This window comes from Osmerus mordax, chromosome 2, assembly GCF_038355195.1.
Source record: "Osmerus mordax isolate fOsmMor3 chromosome 2, fOsmMor3.pri, whole genome shotgun sequence".
Classification (NCBI taxonomy): Eukaryota; Metazoa; Chordata; class Actinopteri; order Osmeriformes; family Osmeridae; genus Osmerus; species Osmerus mordax.
Window position 1 is genome coordinate 18,504,323 of NC_090051.1, and position 18,794 is coordinate 18,523,116.

At 48.7% G+C, this 18,794-nt stretch overlaps 1 protein-coding gene across 1 annotated transcript in view; it reads right to left on the reverse strand.

Moving 5' to 3' along the window:
- Positions 1-17,686, reverse strand: part of nrp2b (neuropilin 2b) — a 60,587-nt gene extending 42,901 nt beyond the window's left edge. The window contains exons 1-3 of the mRNA XM_067254582.1: positions 17,393-17,686; positions 10,602-10,779; positions 2,760-2,941 (exon numbers count right to left, since the gene is read on the reverse strand). Coding sequence (XP_067110683.1) covers positions 2,760-2,941; positions 10,602-10,779; positions 17,393-17,462 — 430 coding nt within the window. The 5' untranslated portion in view covers positions 17,463-17,686. The remainder of the gene's footprint in view (positions 1-2,759; positions 2,942-10,601; positions 10,780-17,392) is intronic.
- Between the last annotated feature and the right edge of the window lie 1,108 nt (positions 17,687-18,794).

Sequence of the window (18,794 nt, forward strand, 5' to 3'; positions counted from 1 at the left end):
TACACAGCTCTCTCCATCCCGCCACCCACGTGGCCCCTTCTCCTTTCAGCACAGGTCAGGTGACGGATATTTAGACCAACTGTCTAACTTGTTTCAACCCTTACACGATCCAGTCAGCCATATTTGACCCGATACAGGAACACAGGTTTGTTGGTTTAGGTCTGGACCCACTTCAGTGGGATCTAAGCTACGGTACAGCTACAGTAGCGCTGTGATTTGATTGGTTGACAGACTGGGACAGAGCCTGTGCCATCAGTATAAATGTCAACAGGAGCGGTTAACGATATGATTGTCAGGATAGCTTCCAGACTCAGAATGTGTGTGTGTGTGGTGGTGTGTTTGTAATTATATCAGAGTGAGGCCGTGCGCATGCAGTAAATGGACGTGCGTGTGTGTGTGTGTGTGCGCGTGTGTGTGTGAGTTGTGGGGCAGAACAACAGCTGCAGGGCAGTTAGACGGTGAGCTGTAATTGGCTCTACAGCCCTAGCGGTGGGGCAGGGGCTTCTGGGAGTCTTCCTACTGTAACCCTGGCAACAGCACTGTATGGACCCTCCACTGTTGCGTCTGTCTGGGCATGGGTGGGGGGTCTTGTCTGATTAGTGACCATGGGGGGGGCCCAGTAATGAGGGCGGGGAGACTGGGGGTAGAAGGGGGAGAGGAGGGTACACACAGACCCCCTCTCCACCCTGTGGGAGGGGGGTACGCAGTCTTAATCTACAACCCCTCAGGATAGTCTGACCAGATCTAGGCTACACCAGACCAGACTGGACTCTCACAGTCTCAGGCCAAAACAACAGGGGCATCATGGGAAAGGTCCGAAAAGGTGAAGGTTCAGAGTTTGCCAGATTCTCAGGAGAGGTCAAGTCCGCTGAATACCTCAGGTCACCATGGGAACCAACCCAGGGAGAGAAAATAAGGTCTGACAGAAGCATGGACCATGTTAAGGTACAGGGTTCATGGTCGGCTAGACCCACACTAAAAAGACTGAAATGCTAATAGCAAAACACCAATCCCCCCCCCCCCGTCCTATTCTCTGTCTGAGGTAAGCCAGCCACATATCCAAGGGTTCTCAAAGTGACAGGGAGGAAGGCGGGGGCAGATGCTGATTTCCTGTCTGGGAGATGAGGGGATTGGACGGGGCTTTTCTCCCAGCTGTCTGAGTGTTTTTGGGGCGGACAAGCCTCAGGGCGGTGTGTTTAACCAAGATACCATCACAGAGAGAAGACAGCCATCCTTTCCATGCTCTTCACACATTGGCCCAGAAGATGCCTTCACACATAAACACACACTGGGATCCTCTCTGTCTCTCTTCCTCTCTCTGTCTCCCTCTCTCTATGTCTCTCTCTATGTCTCTCTCTTGCTAGCTCTCTCTCTCTCCTTCTCTGTCTCTGGGAAGAGACAGGGGTGGCATGTTTGGACATAAATATTCATCACATTCCAGCTTTCACTGGCTCAAAGATAGACTGCCACACACACACACATACACACGCGCACACACTCAAACACACACACACAGGTATACTGTACATCCACCCACCCACAAAGACAAAGACACACACACATCCACCCACACAGACGTTCGGTTGCACCTACCGGCATAACGAGATCTTGTTAGCTAATGCCATGGCAACTGTTATCATGTTCTAACCACTGTCATCATGACAGCACCAAACTGGCTAGTCCCTCTGGTGGAGTAGGCTGGGCTATGCTAGCACAGGCTAGCATGTGTTACAGTGGTGCGGGTCAGCACAGTGAGAGGGCAAGAGTCGTCCAGTAGGAGAGAAGGGGTGGGGTGAGGGGGAGGGGGGGGGACAGTATCCTAGCAGCGGGGGTTGGGGGAATACCGTGCCACCCCATCCTCTCTGGGGGAATTCTTCCCAAACATCCCCTCCTGGGGTTTGATAAAGTGTTTTCTTGTCTACGCAATGAGAGAGACTCCCCGCTACTACACTGGACTGGTCTCTCAGGTCCTCTCACTTTCTCCCTCTGTCTCCCCTGCTCCCCTCCCTCCAGCTCTGAGTGCTGGGGTGTTAACACTAACACTCCTGTTGTTTTTATGTCCACCGGGTGGGTCTTGTCAAACTACACACACACACACACACTTTCTCAGTCCCAGCAGTCCCAGACAGCTCCAAGCCCTGACCACTGCATGTGTTGTGTTAGTAACCTCAGATTCTGTAGTGCCCCAATCCCTCTGACACACTCACACACACACACATCCTCTCAGATACACACACACACGCACACACACCCTCACAAATATACACACACACACATCCTCACAGATACACACACACACATCCTCACAAATATACACACACACACGCATACACACGCACTATCCCCTGTTTCCCTGTTCCCCAGAGACCAGAGATCAGGACTCAATTAAGCAGGCATCCCAGGAATGCTTTCAGGAGGAAGATGCTGGCCGCCGGCCGTTTGTGTTCCTCCCTGCGCTCCTTGATCCTGATTGGTCGTGCTGCTCGTCCCTCAGCCCCGTGAAGGAGAGATGTCACGGCTGGCCCCGCTACAGCCCAGGGCCTCTAGAGGGAAACCCTCTACACAGGCCCAACACACACACTCATACACACATATAGACACATGGGCATGTTCACACAAGCACCCAATCCCAGAAACACACACACACACACATACACATACACATCCCAAGATTGATCATCTAATCTCTCGCCTTTTGTCGGGAGCACAGGCGAACTACGTTTCTCAAGGTTGGAGGTAAGACAGGTTGGGAGACTAACCTGTCTTGTAGATCTCGTAGCGCAGAGAGAAGCCAGCCAGCTGGTGGGCGTAGTCCGAAACAAACTTGATGTAGAGGACCGGGCCGGAGGAGATGATGGGAGCAGGAGCGATGTTGTTGCAGTGTTTCAGCAGCAGGTCTGCGTTCTCCGAGTTGCCATCACGGATCTCGATGAAGTCATACCTGGGTGGAACACACAGCCAAGAGGGTTTAGTTGGGAGGGTTGTCATCATCCGTCGTGAACATGGTCAATAACCACTGAGGTTCAGGCCCACTTCCTTTCTGTTGACCCCAGAGTGTGTCCCTGGAACGAGTCCTGTTTTCAACCCTTGTGTTCGTGTCTGTAGAGGTTATTGATAACGCATGGCAGCGGTCTAATTGTGTCTGCTCCTGTTCCTTGACCCTGCCTTGACCTCTCCTCCTCCTTTTGTCCTCCTGTCTTTGAAAGATTCCTGCCTGTCAGCTTTTTGAGCAACCAACAACATGAAACACACCTGCCTGCTCCCAAAAAAAACCCTCAGCCGTACGTCTGGGTTTGTGTGTGTGTGTGTGTGTGGGAGGGTTGTACTGTAAGTGTGTGTGTGCTACACAGAGCTATTGTGAGCACGGCTGTCTTAATACGGTCTGTTCTCTTTCAGTGGCACCTCATAAAAACACGTTAGAACTAAGTTGCCCCAAGGCTGATTGGGGGTCAGTTTTTCCTTTAATGGTTTCAGTTCTGTGTTAGGGAGCTGGAGAAGGTCCTGGTCCTGGTCAGGGCACTGCCCTCCAGAGAGTTGACCCTTCAGAGCCAAGGGAGCGATAGATGTTCTGCTGCAGCGGTACTGCTTCCAAACCCCCTCTGGAACCAGTTATCTACACCGCAGGGACATGGTCCGAAGCAGTTCAGTCTCAATTTACTACGAATGGTAAAACAAACAAAATATCCCCAAATAAACATCTGAATTCCAGGCTCTGGGCAGGTTGACTCTGTGACCTGCTTGACAGTCATAGGCTGAGTTCATCAGGCGCCCGTGGCTGTGTGAGAGCTGTGTGTGTACTGCCTTTGAAGGCCCATGAAGGGGCCGTTATTGAAGCTATTGCACACCACAGTATGAGCAGGGCCCTCAAGGCCATCACCAGCTACTGATACAGAGACACAGACAATGTGGTGCGGAATGGAGAGAAAGGAGCTCTTGAGCGTTCAGGAGTGCATGCGTGAGCGGGCAAATTAAACGTAGAATCACTGCTGCAGTGTTGTGCAGAGTGAAGGACAGACTGGAGAGGTGCAGACAAGGGGGAGAAGATAACCCCCCCAGCATCATGCTGCATGTCAGCTGGGGAGCCAGTGACAAGGCTGCATGTTCCCGGGTACACAGTCACAGTTTGAGCCACCCCCCCCCCCATCCTTTTATCCTCTTGCCAGTGTTTCTCTTCTTTTTTTGTCTTTCTTTTTTTTTTATGTCGCTCGGCTCAGGATGAAGATGTGACGCTGTTTTCTTTTGCCCGCCCTCTCTCCTCTCTCCTCTCTACTCCTCTCTACTCCTCTCTCTCTCCTCTCTCTCTCCTCTCTCTCTCCTCTCTCCTCCTTATAACTGTGCGTTTCTCTCTCTGGCTTCCCTTCTCTCTTTATCCCTCTCTTTCCTCTCACCGTATCCCTCTCTCCAATCTGCTTTGAGGCACATAACTAGTGGCACCGTGTCAGTGGGAGGAAGGGAGGGGAGGAGGGGAACCTGACACTGCATTCACTGCCCCCCCACCCCCCCCCCCCCCCACCCCCCCTCCATGACAGACAGAGACAGGTGTCCTTCCCGCCCTCCACCACCACAACCCCCTGCCTGGCTCCCCCTCCCCCCTTTTCCTCCTCCACTCAGAGCAAGCCTGCCTCCTCTCCCCTCTTCTCCCCGTCCCTCCTCTCCCCTCCCCTCCCCTCCTCTCTAACATATACATATAAGATATATAGTTGTTTGGGTGTTGTAGTCCAGATAAATGTCAGGGTTGCTGGGTAGTGTAGTCCCAGGAGTGCTGCAGGACGCCTCAGGGTGGATTACGCTTCGCCCACGGGTTTCCGACTCCACCCACTCTCCAATTAGTTCTGACGTTGCCACGACAGCGACAACGACAGCTTTGGGGACACACTCTCCAACCATCTCTCTCTGTCTTGTTCCCCCCCCCCCCCCCCCCCCCCTCATTCTGTCCTCCCTCTCTTGTAGGGCCTAGCCTACACAAACACATGCCATAGTTGGAGGCCGGGGATCACAGTCACCCACTGCCTGCATGTAAACTGTAGTTATCTAGTCGTAGATGTAGGAATGAGCGTCTCAGCGCAGAGGCGGGGACGTGGGTGGAGGGATGGAGGCCTCGGTATCACAGCGATCTAATCAAACACTGTTACAGGTTGGAGGTTCAGGCATCCAGTGTGGGAGGCAAACTGTTTCCATCCAATCCGGTCTTCGACACCATGCTGAAAGTAAATAGATGTGTGTGTGACTGTGTGTTTGTGACTGTGTGTGTGAGTTGTGCGTGTGTGTTTTGGGGAGGGGGGGGGGTGAGAGGGAGATGGCTTGTCTAAGAGTGTGTCTGCCGTGACTGGGCCAGGGTGTGTACTGGTGCACCTCCCCCATCACCTCTGCTGCTGGGTAATTACCTTTCACACCTTCACTCTTTCAGGACGGGATTTTTTTTGTTCACACCTGCACATACACTTCAATCATCAGGGGTCCTTAGCAGACCCAGAACTTGGGTGACGGAGAAGTCACACACACACACACAGTAAACAGAGGCAACCAGCAGAGCATGGCCGTGGGAGAGTCCTTGCAAAAAACTCACATACTCAACTTGAGATGTTTACATTCAGGAATGAATGGTCTGCTCTGGCAGGGCTCTCAAACACACTCTCACACACACACACACACACACACACACACACACACACACACACACACACACACACACACACACACACACACACACACACACACACACACACACTCACACACACAAAGTGAGAAGTGGCCTTCTGGTGTAAACAGAAACGCTGACAGTCATGAGGTATGAGGAAGTCATGGGTCCTTCCATGCAGGAACCCTTCCATGTCTTCTGAGAGCAGCCTGCACACAGAGCGCACCATCACAGCCTCTCACCGCCACCACTCTGCTCCTCCAGCATTACCGCTGGACAGCTCATGTTACTGTAGGGTCACAACAAGCCAGGATCTCAAATGAAGCCATGTCAACTTAGCCAATAATAATAATAATATGTACTCTAACAACTAGGCACTCTTGTCTGAGAGTTTGTGTGTGTGTGTGTGTGTGTGTATTTTTGTGAGTGTGTGTAATCTATATTCTCTACACACCTACTAGGGTGTCCAGGCTCTGTCTCAGAAGGCCAATCGATGTCTCATTACAGCAGTAACAGACATTGATCAACAGCAGCCTACTCTAGAGACTATCGCAAGGCTGATATCATCATCATCATCATCCTCGTCATCATCACCGCTCTGCTACACCGGCTCCACACAAACACCGCCGCACACGTTCCAAAAATTCAGCCCGCAACACACGGAAACTCCCACACAACTACGCCTTTCTGGCGGCAGGACTGTACGATGCTAGCGTAGGGCCAGAGGTCCTAGCCACTGTCAGCCCCAGCTCTAATGCTAACACAGTTATCCGGGCAGCAGCTGTCTGTTCTCAGCTGTGGACTGAGCAGCAGAGCCTGAGCCCACAGGCTCTCCGTCAATTCAACACCCTCGCTCCCTCTCGCTTTTTTCCCCCTCCTCCTTAATCTGTCCACATCCCTCCCGCTGCATCTCTCTCTCTGACTTTCTGATTGACTGACTGACTGTCTGTGTAACCGTCTGTCTGTTACTATAACCGTCTTGCTAACCGTCTGTGTTACTGACGGTCGGTCTGTGTAACTGTCTTTCTGTCGGTTTGTATGACGGTCTGTCTGACTCTCTCCATGTTTCTCTCTCTCTCCCCTCAGGCTACTGTCAAGACTCAACTCCCTACCTCTGCCATGTCACTCCAGGTAGCAACCGTCCTGCTGGACAGGTGACCGCCAGCCCCTCAGACGACCCTACTGGGGGCTACCTACTCACTGCATAGGAAGCAACACTAGAACACAGCTGGGTATCTTATGCTGAGAGCAAAACATGGGTTTTGTCAAAGCTCAGTCTACTTATCAGGGGAGTCAGGTGGCTGAGCGGTGAGGGAATTGGGCTAGTAATCCGAAGGTTGCCAGTTCGATTCCCGGTCATGCGAACTGACGTTGTGTCCTTGGGCAAGGCACTTCACCCTACTTGCCTCGGGGGGAATGTCCCTGTACTTACTGTAAGTCGCTCTGGATAAGAGCGTCTGCTAAATGACTAAATGTAAATGTATCAGACTTGCACGCTCCTCCAGAACACAAAGGCCTTAGACCTCAGAAGAGCTCCGCTGAGCGACATCTGCCTGCTGAGTAACCCCAGCCTGAAGAATCAGTTAAATGATTGATTCAGACTGTGTGGAAATGTAGAGATAATGGTACGACGGTGGCTTACAATGGTACTTGTATAATGTATAGTTCTTCTTCCTGGCCCCGCTCCCTCGGTCTCTGCTCTACTCTGTATTTACTATGTATCAACACAGACGGGATGAGAAGCACTTACTTTTCTGCCTCTCTCATATTAATATGGTGCCGAGATAACATCTGACTAGGGACGGGTGCTGGAGGGAATGAGGGCGACCGAAAAGGGGGGAGAAGGAGAGAGAAAGATAAAGGGAGAGCAAGAGGAGACGGCATGAAATGGGAGGTAGCACAGACAGAAATGGAAACAGTTGGGTGAGGACTGCAGAAAAGAGGAAGAATATAGGACATAAAAGATTGTTCCTCTCAACACCCCCCCCCCCCCCCCCCCCTCCTTTCCGTGTCATTCTGGCATGCTGCTCTGATGATAGCATTACCGATATACCACGATACATCATCCAGCTCTTATGATATTTATTCAACATCAATCTATTTATAAGCTGGGCAGGAGGCATTTGGCATCGGGCCAACACGTTCACCAGCGCTCTGAATGTTAATGTGGCCTATAAAAGGCGGGGCACACGCAGAGCGGGTTGCGTTCCTACAGTAGGTGTGTGTGTGTGTGTGCTGTCATGATGATTTGAGCCAAGCCCACATGCGGCCCCCTGTGGAGCCTGACTCTGCAGTTTGAGCAGCTGAGCTGAGGGACGTTTCCAGAGCAGGACCAGCATTCCCCTACCTCCATAGCCTCCCTCCACTCCACCTCCTCTCACACAAACAAGCTACCTCAATCTATCGCCCTCACACACACACAAACAAGGCGCCAGAAGCTGCTTGGCTCCTGACCGCTAAGATATCTCCAGTGAAGGTGCCCCACAGCGCAGTACACCAAGCTCCTCGTCTCTTCTCGAGACAATATTGCAGAGGTGCCTGGCAAGCACAGAGCTAGTTCGCGCTAGCTGCTCCTGGAATCACCTCAGTCACACAGATACTGGCCCACAGCAAGCCACCATGGTTGACTGCATGTGCACGTCTACTGCATGTAAAACAGTGTGTATGACACGCAGGTCAACATCCGTCTGCATTGGCCCCGGGGCTGGCCTCTGATAGGCTGTTCTGCAGCTCTAATCACATGTGACAGCTAGAAACACTAGAGGTTAAATCTATTAACTATGGCGCTTAGCTGAGAGCCCTACAGCTGGCCAGCTAGAAGATACAGGACACACAGATGAAAGCTGCTCCAGGCTGGCTCTGGGTCACACACACACACACACACACACACACACACACACACACACACAGTCTTTATAGCATTTAGTACCACAGCATGTGACCACACATACCAAGTATGGGCAGGAAACACAGCATACATGGTAAGTAGTGTGTCATGTCTAAATCAATTAGATGGGCCTCTGTCCAGTGTATCCAGGATCGGGCTCTCTACTTTTTGATGACCGTTACATAGGATACGTGCTGTGTCATGTGACGGACCAAGAGCAAAGAGTCATAAGCCATGACCTACATGACCCTATTATGTGGTCATAATGGGTGAGGATGGTGACATATTAAGGGGACACACAAACACACACTTGCATGGATACAGCTCTGTGTGTGTGTGTGTGTGTGTGTGTGTGTGTGTGTGTGTGTGTGTGTTTGAAGCTGGATCACAGCCTGGGGCCTCACACAATCACTCCCCATGTCTTCTCAGAGACAACCAGAGAAGACATCTGACAGAACACTGCTCTGTTTGTCCCACAGCAGCCTAGCCCACAGAGGCCCAGACCAGGCCAGCGACATGCTGTGTCTTGGAGAAGAGGCTCCAGGGCTCCACGGCTGCTGGTAGGCAGGCCCGTGCCTGTGGGCCATCCCCGGGAGAGCGACAGCAGACAGGGCGGGAGAGACTGAGAAGCCCGATAGAGACACAGAGAGGGAGAGAGCCTAGGAACCAGAGTTAGTCTGGAGGAATGTGGGGGTTTGAAGGGGGGTCAGGGCCTAGGCTGACAGTGATCAGGCCAGGACGTATGGCAGTAGTCACCCCAGGACAGCCCCGCTCCACCCCGGACACTACAGCTCAATTTCAACCTGACCCAACAGGCCCCCCAGCCCCGGCCCCAGCCTCTGCACCTAGGCCTCTCTGGACAGAAATAGCCACTGTACACCCTAGCTAAGAGGACGCAACACTAATAGGCCACAACCACCTACACTGCATATAATGTAACCACAATCTAACAAAGTCTTTATTTAGCCTGGGGCTGAGGTCATGGAGAACAGATCCTCTTCTCCAATAACAAGCCAGTTAACACATCTTGACATCCTGGATCAGGAACAGCTATGCCCGTCTGTCAAGTCAATAAGTGTCAATCAACCTTCGACAAAGCTGTCAATCAACAATATGACTTTATTAAGTAGCAAGGAGGTTTGGTTGTTTGGGTAAATGGTGAAGCAGAGAGGATGTGGAGCCTTGTGAACCTAGCCGTGGCTACAGCAGCTTGATAAATAAATAAGGTTGCTCGCGTGGAGTTTTCTAATGGACTTGACAAAACAGGCCGTTTCCTCCAGGGAGTTTCCTTTCTGAAAGGATGTAAACCCCACTAGTCGACCATGCAGAACTGAGAGATACAGAGAGACAGAAAGAGAGAAATTGAGAGAGAGAGAGGGATAGTTCTAAATACAGCATGCACCATCAAATGCACTGGTCCAGTTAATGGACAGCAGGATTTAGGGAAAGTGAAATGAAAACTGTGGTCTTCTCACTTTTTGGACAGAGAACAGGGAAGGAGTGAACATTTGAACGACACGCAGCTGAAATATTAATGGTCGGATTCCAACAAAAGAATGTCAAAACCGACCAATATGTGGCTATTTGGAAACAAATCTATGAATAAGTAATAAAGACTAAAATGGTAGTAAGTGGCAAATAGACCACAGGAGCAAAGAGAAAAAAAGAGAAAGAGAGAGACAGGTTGTAAGATTGAGAATGTCTGTCGGTCTTGTCTCTGTTTTCTGTCGTGTTCGACACTTGGTTGTATTACTCTTACTATCCAACAGGGGGAGAAACATCCATAACTGGTTGACTAGGGAACATCAGTAAATATGGCTGTTGATGAAGCCGTTGTTGATCTATGACTTTTACTACAGCAGTTACAGCTCTGGGACTGAGAGAAGTCCAGGTGCTAATTATGGGATATTTGGAGGCAGAAGCAACAGGAAGTGGGAGGGGCTTAGAAGCAACAGGAACAGACTCTTCCGAGAAAGTCTGTCCACAACATGGAGGATTATGTGGTGCATATCTCTACAAACATGGAATTCCCCCCTCCTTCCCACATTCCCTTGATAACCCGCCCCTCCCCTTTACCTGCACTCCAGCTTCTCCAGCTCAAAGTGGGGGTTGAAGTTGAGGACAATGCGCTGGGAGGGCTCTGGAGCCGTGATGATCCAGCGACAGTTCTGGTGGGGTGGATACTCCAGAGGGTACCCCGGGCTGGTGATGTAGCCAGCGTCACTGGCATCCAGGTGCCCTCCGCATGGCTCACCTGGGGAGGAGGGGGGGGGGGGGGGGAGAGAGAGAGCGAGAGCGAGAGAAAGCAAGAGAGAGAGTGAGAGCGAGAGAGAGCGAGAGCAAGAGAGAGAGCAAGAGAGCGAGACAGAGAGCGAGAGAGATGAGTTTTAGTTTAACAGCTGATGGAAACACACTCCTGGAATGCTGAGGTGCTGGCCTACTGCCGGGCCTCAAACACTTAATGTAAAAGCAACCAAAGACTATGAGGCAAAAACTGTCCTGTCCTTTTAAAGAGAACATATTGTTTATGTTCGAGATGTGAAACAACCTTCCAGTAAACATCGATCTGGGAACAGCTTACCTTTCCTAAACACTTCTATGCCCCAGCCTGTAGGTTAGCCTGTATTCTCCTGGGTGTGCTTGTGTTCCAGACAAGCTAGTAAACATTAGGACACATTGTCTGATCGTATCTCCTTAACTGAGGACTCATACACAGAGTCAACTGACCCCCCCGCAAATACTCCCTTTAACTACTGAAAGGAGAACACCAAACTGACCCCAGACCAGGGTGAGATCAGCAGATTCACTCTTTCCTGGCAATGGAGACAGGAAGTGTCAGACAGACAGGCTGTGTGTGTGAGGGTTAATGGTCAGGGGTCAGGGGTCAGCTCAATGCTGTGGATGATGGAAGGGACACAAAGTGTCCATTCTGACCCGAGAGACTCGGGAATAAAGCATGGCCTCTCCTCTGTCTATTTATCATAAACACTCACTGAATAAGGCCTTCACATGACAACACTGCCACAATGGATATACTTCTCACTCTTTAATTACACAATGTGTCACACACACACACACACACAGCAGAACATCATGTGCTGTTAAACACTGATGCAGCATACAGTACTTGATCCATAACTGTCCAGTGATACTTGACAGTCTATTGTGGCAGAAGCAGAAGTTCTGTATGTAGAGAGCAGCTTCCCGAAATGACTGTGCTGTACTGCCACCGCACCAGCAGTAGTGCACTACAGTAGCGCACTCGTGGTAAGTACAGTAGAACCCGTGTAGAAGCGAGCCCAGCCAAGGCACAGCCAAAGGAGAATGGAGCATGTTAGCTCCTAAAAATAGATGGAACTTGTTACTGTAAACCACTTCTGCGACAGCAGACGCATGAGAACACCAACACATAAACACGCTCCCTGACAAGACTCCCACACACCGTCTCTCAAACAAATACAGAGAAAACCCAAAACAAAACACACGCACGGTCCTAATTCAGACATACTGTTCTCACACACACATATGCGCGCACACATACGCATGCAGTGTTGGTGTGGTTCCAGATTCAGTCCCACTCCTTGAGGATCAGAAAGGGGGATGCTGGGAAGGGCTTCAGAGGAAGTGAGGTTGTTGATTGACAGTTTGGGGTCTGTGGCTGGTTTCCACCTCTGAGTCTGTGAACAATTAGAGCTCATCTGTCTATGCCTCTCTCTCTCTCTCTCCGTGTCCCCTCTCTCATTCTCCTTCTCCCCGCTGTCACTCACTCTCTCTGACCTCTTTCTCTCCTTTCCCTCGCTCTGTCATATTCACTTGTGTCACCTAGTTTGGACTGAGCATGCTCCGTAACCACGGGCTGAGCCGCTGCAGCAGGCGCCGCTGAGACGTGGCCCCTGTCCTTTAAAATGAGCACGAGTCAAATACTGCAGGAGAGAAGACGACCAGGCGCTTCAAAACCGTAATAGACTTTCAAGTGATGACATTTCCAAAGCCATTATATCTTAAAAGACACGCTTTGTGTAGCATGGCATTTGATACGCAGACTCTCTTTCCTCTCTCCCGGCTGCCCCTAAGCTGATTCAGGCTCAAGTATGCAGAGACACTCTGACACACACACACACACACAGATACACGTACAGACACACACTGACTCACCTACACACACGCATGTAGACACAAACAGACAGGTACACGTATAGACACAAGCAGACAAACACACAGCACACTTGGTGCCCCAGGGGTGAAGCTGTGTGGAGAGCATCCAGAGAGTTATAGTCTGTGTTGGAGTAGACCCTGACCCAGGCCCTCCAGGCCCAGTCCCTCCGGGATGGGGCGAGAGCGGAGAGGAGGAGACTTCCTGAATCCTGACTACTCTCTACAGAGGGAGAACCTGTGCTCCTTGACCTCCTGGTGCAGGCTGATCCATGCAGGTTCACCCGAACAGGAGGAGGGCTTGTTGCTGCTTGGGAGCTCTGAGGTGGTGAAACTGCCTGCCTGCCGGTCTGTCTACATGACTGTGTGTCTATCTGTCTGCTGGAGAGACAGCAGAGCACAGCAACACATCAGGAGAGGTGGTCTCATGAATTATTATGTGGCTGCCGTTTCAAGAGTCTATCCATCTCCACACTGCCACATGCTAATACCAACAACACACATTATACAGGAGCAGACTACACAAACACACGCGCACTCACACACACACACACACACACAGAGAAAGAGGGAGTGGGGACGCAAGCGGAAGCTGCTTGTGTGTGTTTGTGTATGAGAAAAACACATCCGCTGAGAGAGATGCTGCACCCTCCAGGGACGATGTTTAACCCTACCCTTTCATGGTGCTTGCTTGAGAATTACAGTAACAGATTGTTCCTCGTTTCTACCCGTAAAGGATTTCTGCTGAGTTGACAATCTCTAGTTGACGTTGCCACATGAGGGGAGTGAGACGGTGGTTGGGGGAGAGAGAGAGAGAGAGAGAGAGAGAGAGAGAGAGAGAGAGAGAGAGAGAGAGAGAGAGAGAGAGAGAGAGAGAGAAGAGAGAGAGAGGAGAGAGAGAGAGAGAGAGAGAGGAGGAGAGAGAGAGATGGAGAGAGCGGGAGAGAAAACAGCTAGATAACCGAGCGAGAGACTGATCGAGAGAGTCAGTGACATAGGGTAAGAACCCAGTTAAAGAGAACACAGGTACGAGCGTGTTTGTGTGTGTGTTTTTATGTGTGTGTCCCAGCAGTCCCAGCATACAGCAGCACACAAACACTTCAGGAGTGAGTCTGTGCGCACACACACACACACACACACACACCTCTCCATAAGCCGATGGTAAATGCTGCTAAGCAGCGTGGTGGGGGATGAGAACGTGGCCTGCATTATTTATACTGCTCTCTGCCATCATCTGAATATCATCCAGATAGCAACGTTTGTTTCAGCAGTTTTCACCCGAGTCTCTATCCCGCAAGATTAAACAAGTTTCTTGTTTGTTGGCCTGAATGCAAATATGTACTGACCTTGTTTTGCAAGGTTTACACTTTCATTCTCCCTCAGCGCGAGGAGATGATTTTGCTCCTAATGGAGCTAACTCTCTCTGACACCATTAAATGTTTCTCTAAACTTTCCTAGAGGGAGATGCTTGTTAGAAACGAGGCTGCTCTAACGCGTTTCACAATGTTTGCTTTAATCACAAGATTAGTTACGAAAACTTTTTGGGACGAACTACACCTAACTGTATTCGGCTTTCATCCCAGACACAGTTTTTACATCCTTAGACAGTTCCTCTGTCAGCATCTGTCGTAGCAGGCCACGCTGGCTTCTGATGAGCGTTACACCTCATCGAACAAATTAAACAAGTTGATATATCGTACTCTCTATGTTAAAGCTAAACGGCCTCTGGCAGAGAGAGACAGAGAGAGACAGAGAGAGAGAGAGAGAGAGGCAGAGAGAGAGAGAGGCAGAGAGGCAGAGAGAGAGGCAGAGAGAGAGAGAGAGAGAGAGAGAGAGAGAGAGAGAGAGAGAGAGAGAGAGAGAGAGAGAGAGAGAGAGCGCATGCCAAACACTCACATCTGCCTCGCATCAGATACACCCAACTCTGCCTCTCCCTCTCTCAGGTGGGGTGATGACCCAGGCCAGGTGTCTTACATTAAAACTCAGTGGAAAACAGAACAGAACCACATGAGATGGAGTGACGGAGAGAAGGACAGGGGTGGCTATAAAGTCAAAGATGATCTGATGGAAAAGTAAAGCTTCTTTATCTTCCTATAGCCCGACTAAGTCCAGTCTAGCCCAGCCCAAACTCAGCCCTGTCTAGACCAGTCAAGTCCAGTCCAGGCAGAGAATAGGCTGCATGATCTATAGGCTAGCCAATGACCAGGAGGAGCCGGATGAAATATTAAATAGATTTCACACCATTGAACAAGAGGCATGGCAAGGAAAAGGAGCTCTTGTAATGGAGACGAAGAAAAACGCCTCCAAAGTCAGGTGTTAAAAGAAACAGAATGGGTAATAAAGGAGGGCTAGATTAGCTATTAGATTAGTCTCGAAAACAAAGCAAGACAACAATTCAGCATGAACAAAGCAGCCTGTTGCCCTTCACTACAGACACAAACGGCACGCACACAGGTTGTTTGGGAAAACTTGAAACAGTCAGCGAGTAAACAGGACATACCCGTTGTCAACAAGAACTACACTGCTGCTTTAATTACAATAACTAACACAACCCAATAATTGTTTCCCACCTCCATAGCTATAGATGTGTCAACGGATAATTAGCTAAGTGTTTATTTAACCCAACCAAGCCAGAGCGTTGCCACGAACAACCGTGCTATACTGTTTCACTTTCAGAGAGAATGGTCTGAGGTGGATGATAATTCGACCAGCGGGCTAAACTGCACAGGCGTTTGTCGTCTGCCCTGGTCTACCACTGGCGATCCTGTAGTTCTGCAGACCCCTAAAAAATACAATAATACCCCACTTGGTACTATGGTTAAAAGTTACAGGATACACAGTAGGTCTTTAATCAAAAGTGTACAACCATAAATGAATAAAGATATAGGCTAGTGTCTAACTTGAATATAGCCTAATGCAATGAAAACTATAAGAGGGTTTTTTCACATTAAAGCACAATTCTGACAGTTTACAGCATTCTAATTACACACATTATTTTGTTATTATTCTAATGGATTTCAATTCTAATGACCACCAATTAGTCATCTAGTCCCTGTGGGCTACAGTCCATTCAGCGCACACGCTCAGTCGTGATGCATAACGCCTATTTAATTTGTTTTTCTCAAATGCCCGCCAAATGTAGCCTACGTGTCGTCATCTCAAGCTAAGATAAACAGAAATCTCAAACGGGTGGAAGACTTTAAGCACAAATGACTAGGCAACACTCAGCGGAAAAAGGCTCACAGCCGGTCAACAGTGTCCGCAGAAAAGTATTTTCCCCTCCGCCAGACTTCTACGCAGAGGACGACAGCCTGCTCTACAGGCAGATCCACAGACTAACTCAAGTCTCCAGTTTTAAACTGATTCAGGTCATAACTTTCATATATAAATATACAAGGCTTTTTCACAACATCTAGCTAAATTCCCTCAACCGTTTTAACTGGAAATGATCTCATCATTCTGATCAGACCGATTTTCAAGAAACGGCTACAGCTGTCAATTTTTCGGTTGATAGAGATCATTAAGATAAGAGTGCCTACGCATTGGCCTGCGATACTCATGCGGATGATCCCATTAAGGTGGTTAACAGCAGGGTAAAAGTCCAAAGATTTACTGCAATGTTCTGTAGGATATTATAAGAAGTAGGCCTAATGTAAATATGTACCTTCCACGCTCTATAATGGCTTATAGTAGCCTAATTAAGGCATCACCTATTTAGTGAGGCTTCCAATGTTGACCTGAGGTGATCGTATTGAACAATTTACAATAAAAATAAATTATATTACAATTTCAAAATACACTGTAAAACGAAGTCTAATTGCTTTAATAGTCTGTGAAAGCAATTGGATTATAAAAACGAAAATCTAAATAATTATATCTAGACAGGCCAATTAAATCCAAACGTAATCCACTAATGAAATCACAGGTTAATCTGGCGATTAAATAGATGTTGTGTTTTAATCACAGAATACTCACGTTGCTATCTGGTACATTTGATAGATTAGCCCGTGTTATGTTATGTCAAGTACGCTACAATCGTTCTTATCAAAACATTGATTTGGAGGCTGGGGGAGGCTTAGGTTGAGCATTCAAAACGACTTTCTGTCACCAGAAAGATTGACCAATGTTTTAAATCCCTCTGTACAACTATAGCAATCAAATATATGTAAGATGATCAAATATGATTTGTTTCGTATGTCGAGGATTCTTATATTTGTGTGGGAGATCACGGCCCCGGAGCACGGGGCTCAGGATGACGCCTCGAGCTATACACCCTTCCCATTAAAACCGAACAGTAGCCCGGGCTGTCTCCGCGCACTTCGAACCCCTCTGTCAGTGATAAAGCGCCTGAACACATGGGCTTGGACACATTATTCAACAATCACTGCAACAACTCTTAGGTAGCAAATTGACCTTTGCCAGTGCACTAAATGTGATAACGTGATTTAAAGCACTGGCTATGTCGAAGAAGGTTTCTATCATGTTTAGGTTATTTGCAATTTTAAGCAGTGCTGTAGCCACCCTAGATAGTACACCGACTGTCAGGAAACAGAATGATTGTTTCAGGGGGAAAATGTGTCTACACTATAGAAAACATCTTCAGTTCAAGTATTGTCTTAAGCAAGCCTGTCCCTCTTGCATTCAAATAGCACATATGTGAGAACAGGCGCTCCTGGGCGGCAAAGGGTAGCTAGCTATCAGTCAAGAAAACTTACCTTCGTCACCATTAACCACTGGGTAACAAAGCGCGAATAAACATCCACACAACCATATTAATACATCCATTTTTCAGGGTGAAGTTTCACCCCTCTGTTCTTCTAGATAACTTGCAGTGGGGGCTCCAAAGTCCTCGTGTCAAGCCAAAAACTGTCCCCTCAATCACGCGTAACACGCGTATCCACCGTGAGCTCGCAGTTTGTGGCCACCACTGCTTACCAAAGTGCTTATGATTTCCAACTCTTAACAGTTCTTTTGATTTTCTTTCAGTGTTATATATATATCGCGCTTTTTCTATTAAACGAATTTCAAAGAGGCATTTTAGTGAGCGCAGTCTCTCAGAATCCCAACATGAGAGTTAGGTCCGAAGAGACAGTCAGTATAAATTAGACTCAAATGCTATAAAATAAAATGTGTCTTATCGGTCCAAATTGAGGTGTTGTATGACGTTCTATTCCACCAGGTTGACACTCCGAGAGCCGTTATCTTGAATGAAGCTTGCCTTCAAACCCAGTCACAAGAAATTCTGAGTTTCTGCCTCCAGCGCATTTACTTGGTCAAAATCACAATAGCTGAAATCGGTATCTAAAAAATAATTTTGCGCGTAAACACTCGTCTCCGGCATCGAACAATAAACCTATAGCCTTATATCTATCAGAAAAGGCTAAAGTACTGCCCTTGTAGCCGATTTAGCTTTTAAAACAGTCTCTTGCTCTCGGCTTTGCTAGTACACTGTTCCTTCGCTCCTCTCGCTGCCGAGTCGTCTGGTGAGTGTGAGCGCTCCGTCCTCCAGCAGCGCAGCAGCAGCGCGTGTATGAAATAGCATCAGAACGAAGCCGCTATCGCATTACAGCCCGCACCTCGGGCCCGCCTCCCCACACTCGCTGATTAAAGAGCACCACTCGCTGCTGCTTTCTTTCTTTGGAGTTATAAAAAGACAGGGAAGGAAGAGAAAAACAGAAGCGCAACGCGCATTGCCCTAAAGCTTTTGAAATTGTGCTGTGGCTTTAACCATGTTATGGTTTTAGGGATTTCTGGTAAGAACTGGACACGTGCATATTCTATAAGTAGGCATAGCTACACCATTATGGAAACGACATAGTGTATAAAATAAAACCAGGCCTATCAGATGACGAATCGTCGTTCTCTTACTATCAAATAAAGATCAGGCCCTTTTTCACATTTGAAAAAAGACTGACAACTGGTCAATATTTAAAAGTTTGGACAATGTATGTATGTATGTATGTATGTATGTTTTTTTTGTTGTTTTTTTTTACCAGTTATGAGGTTCATTAATCAACTTTTAAAGACACCAAAAGCAAAGAACAAAGGAGGAAACATTTCGGATGTCCACAGCATCGAGGCTAGTATTGACATAGTATACTGTACTGCTCACAGAAA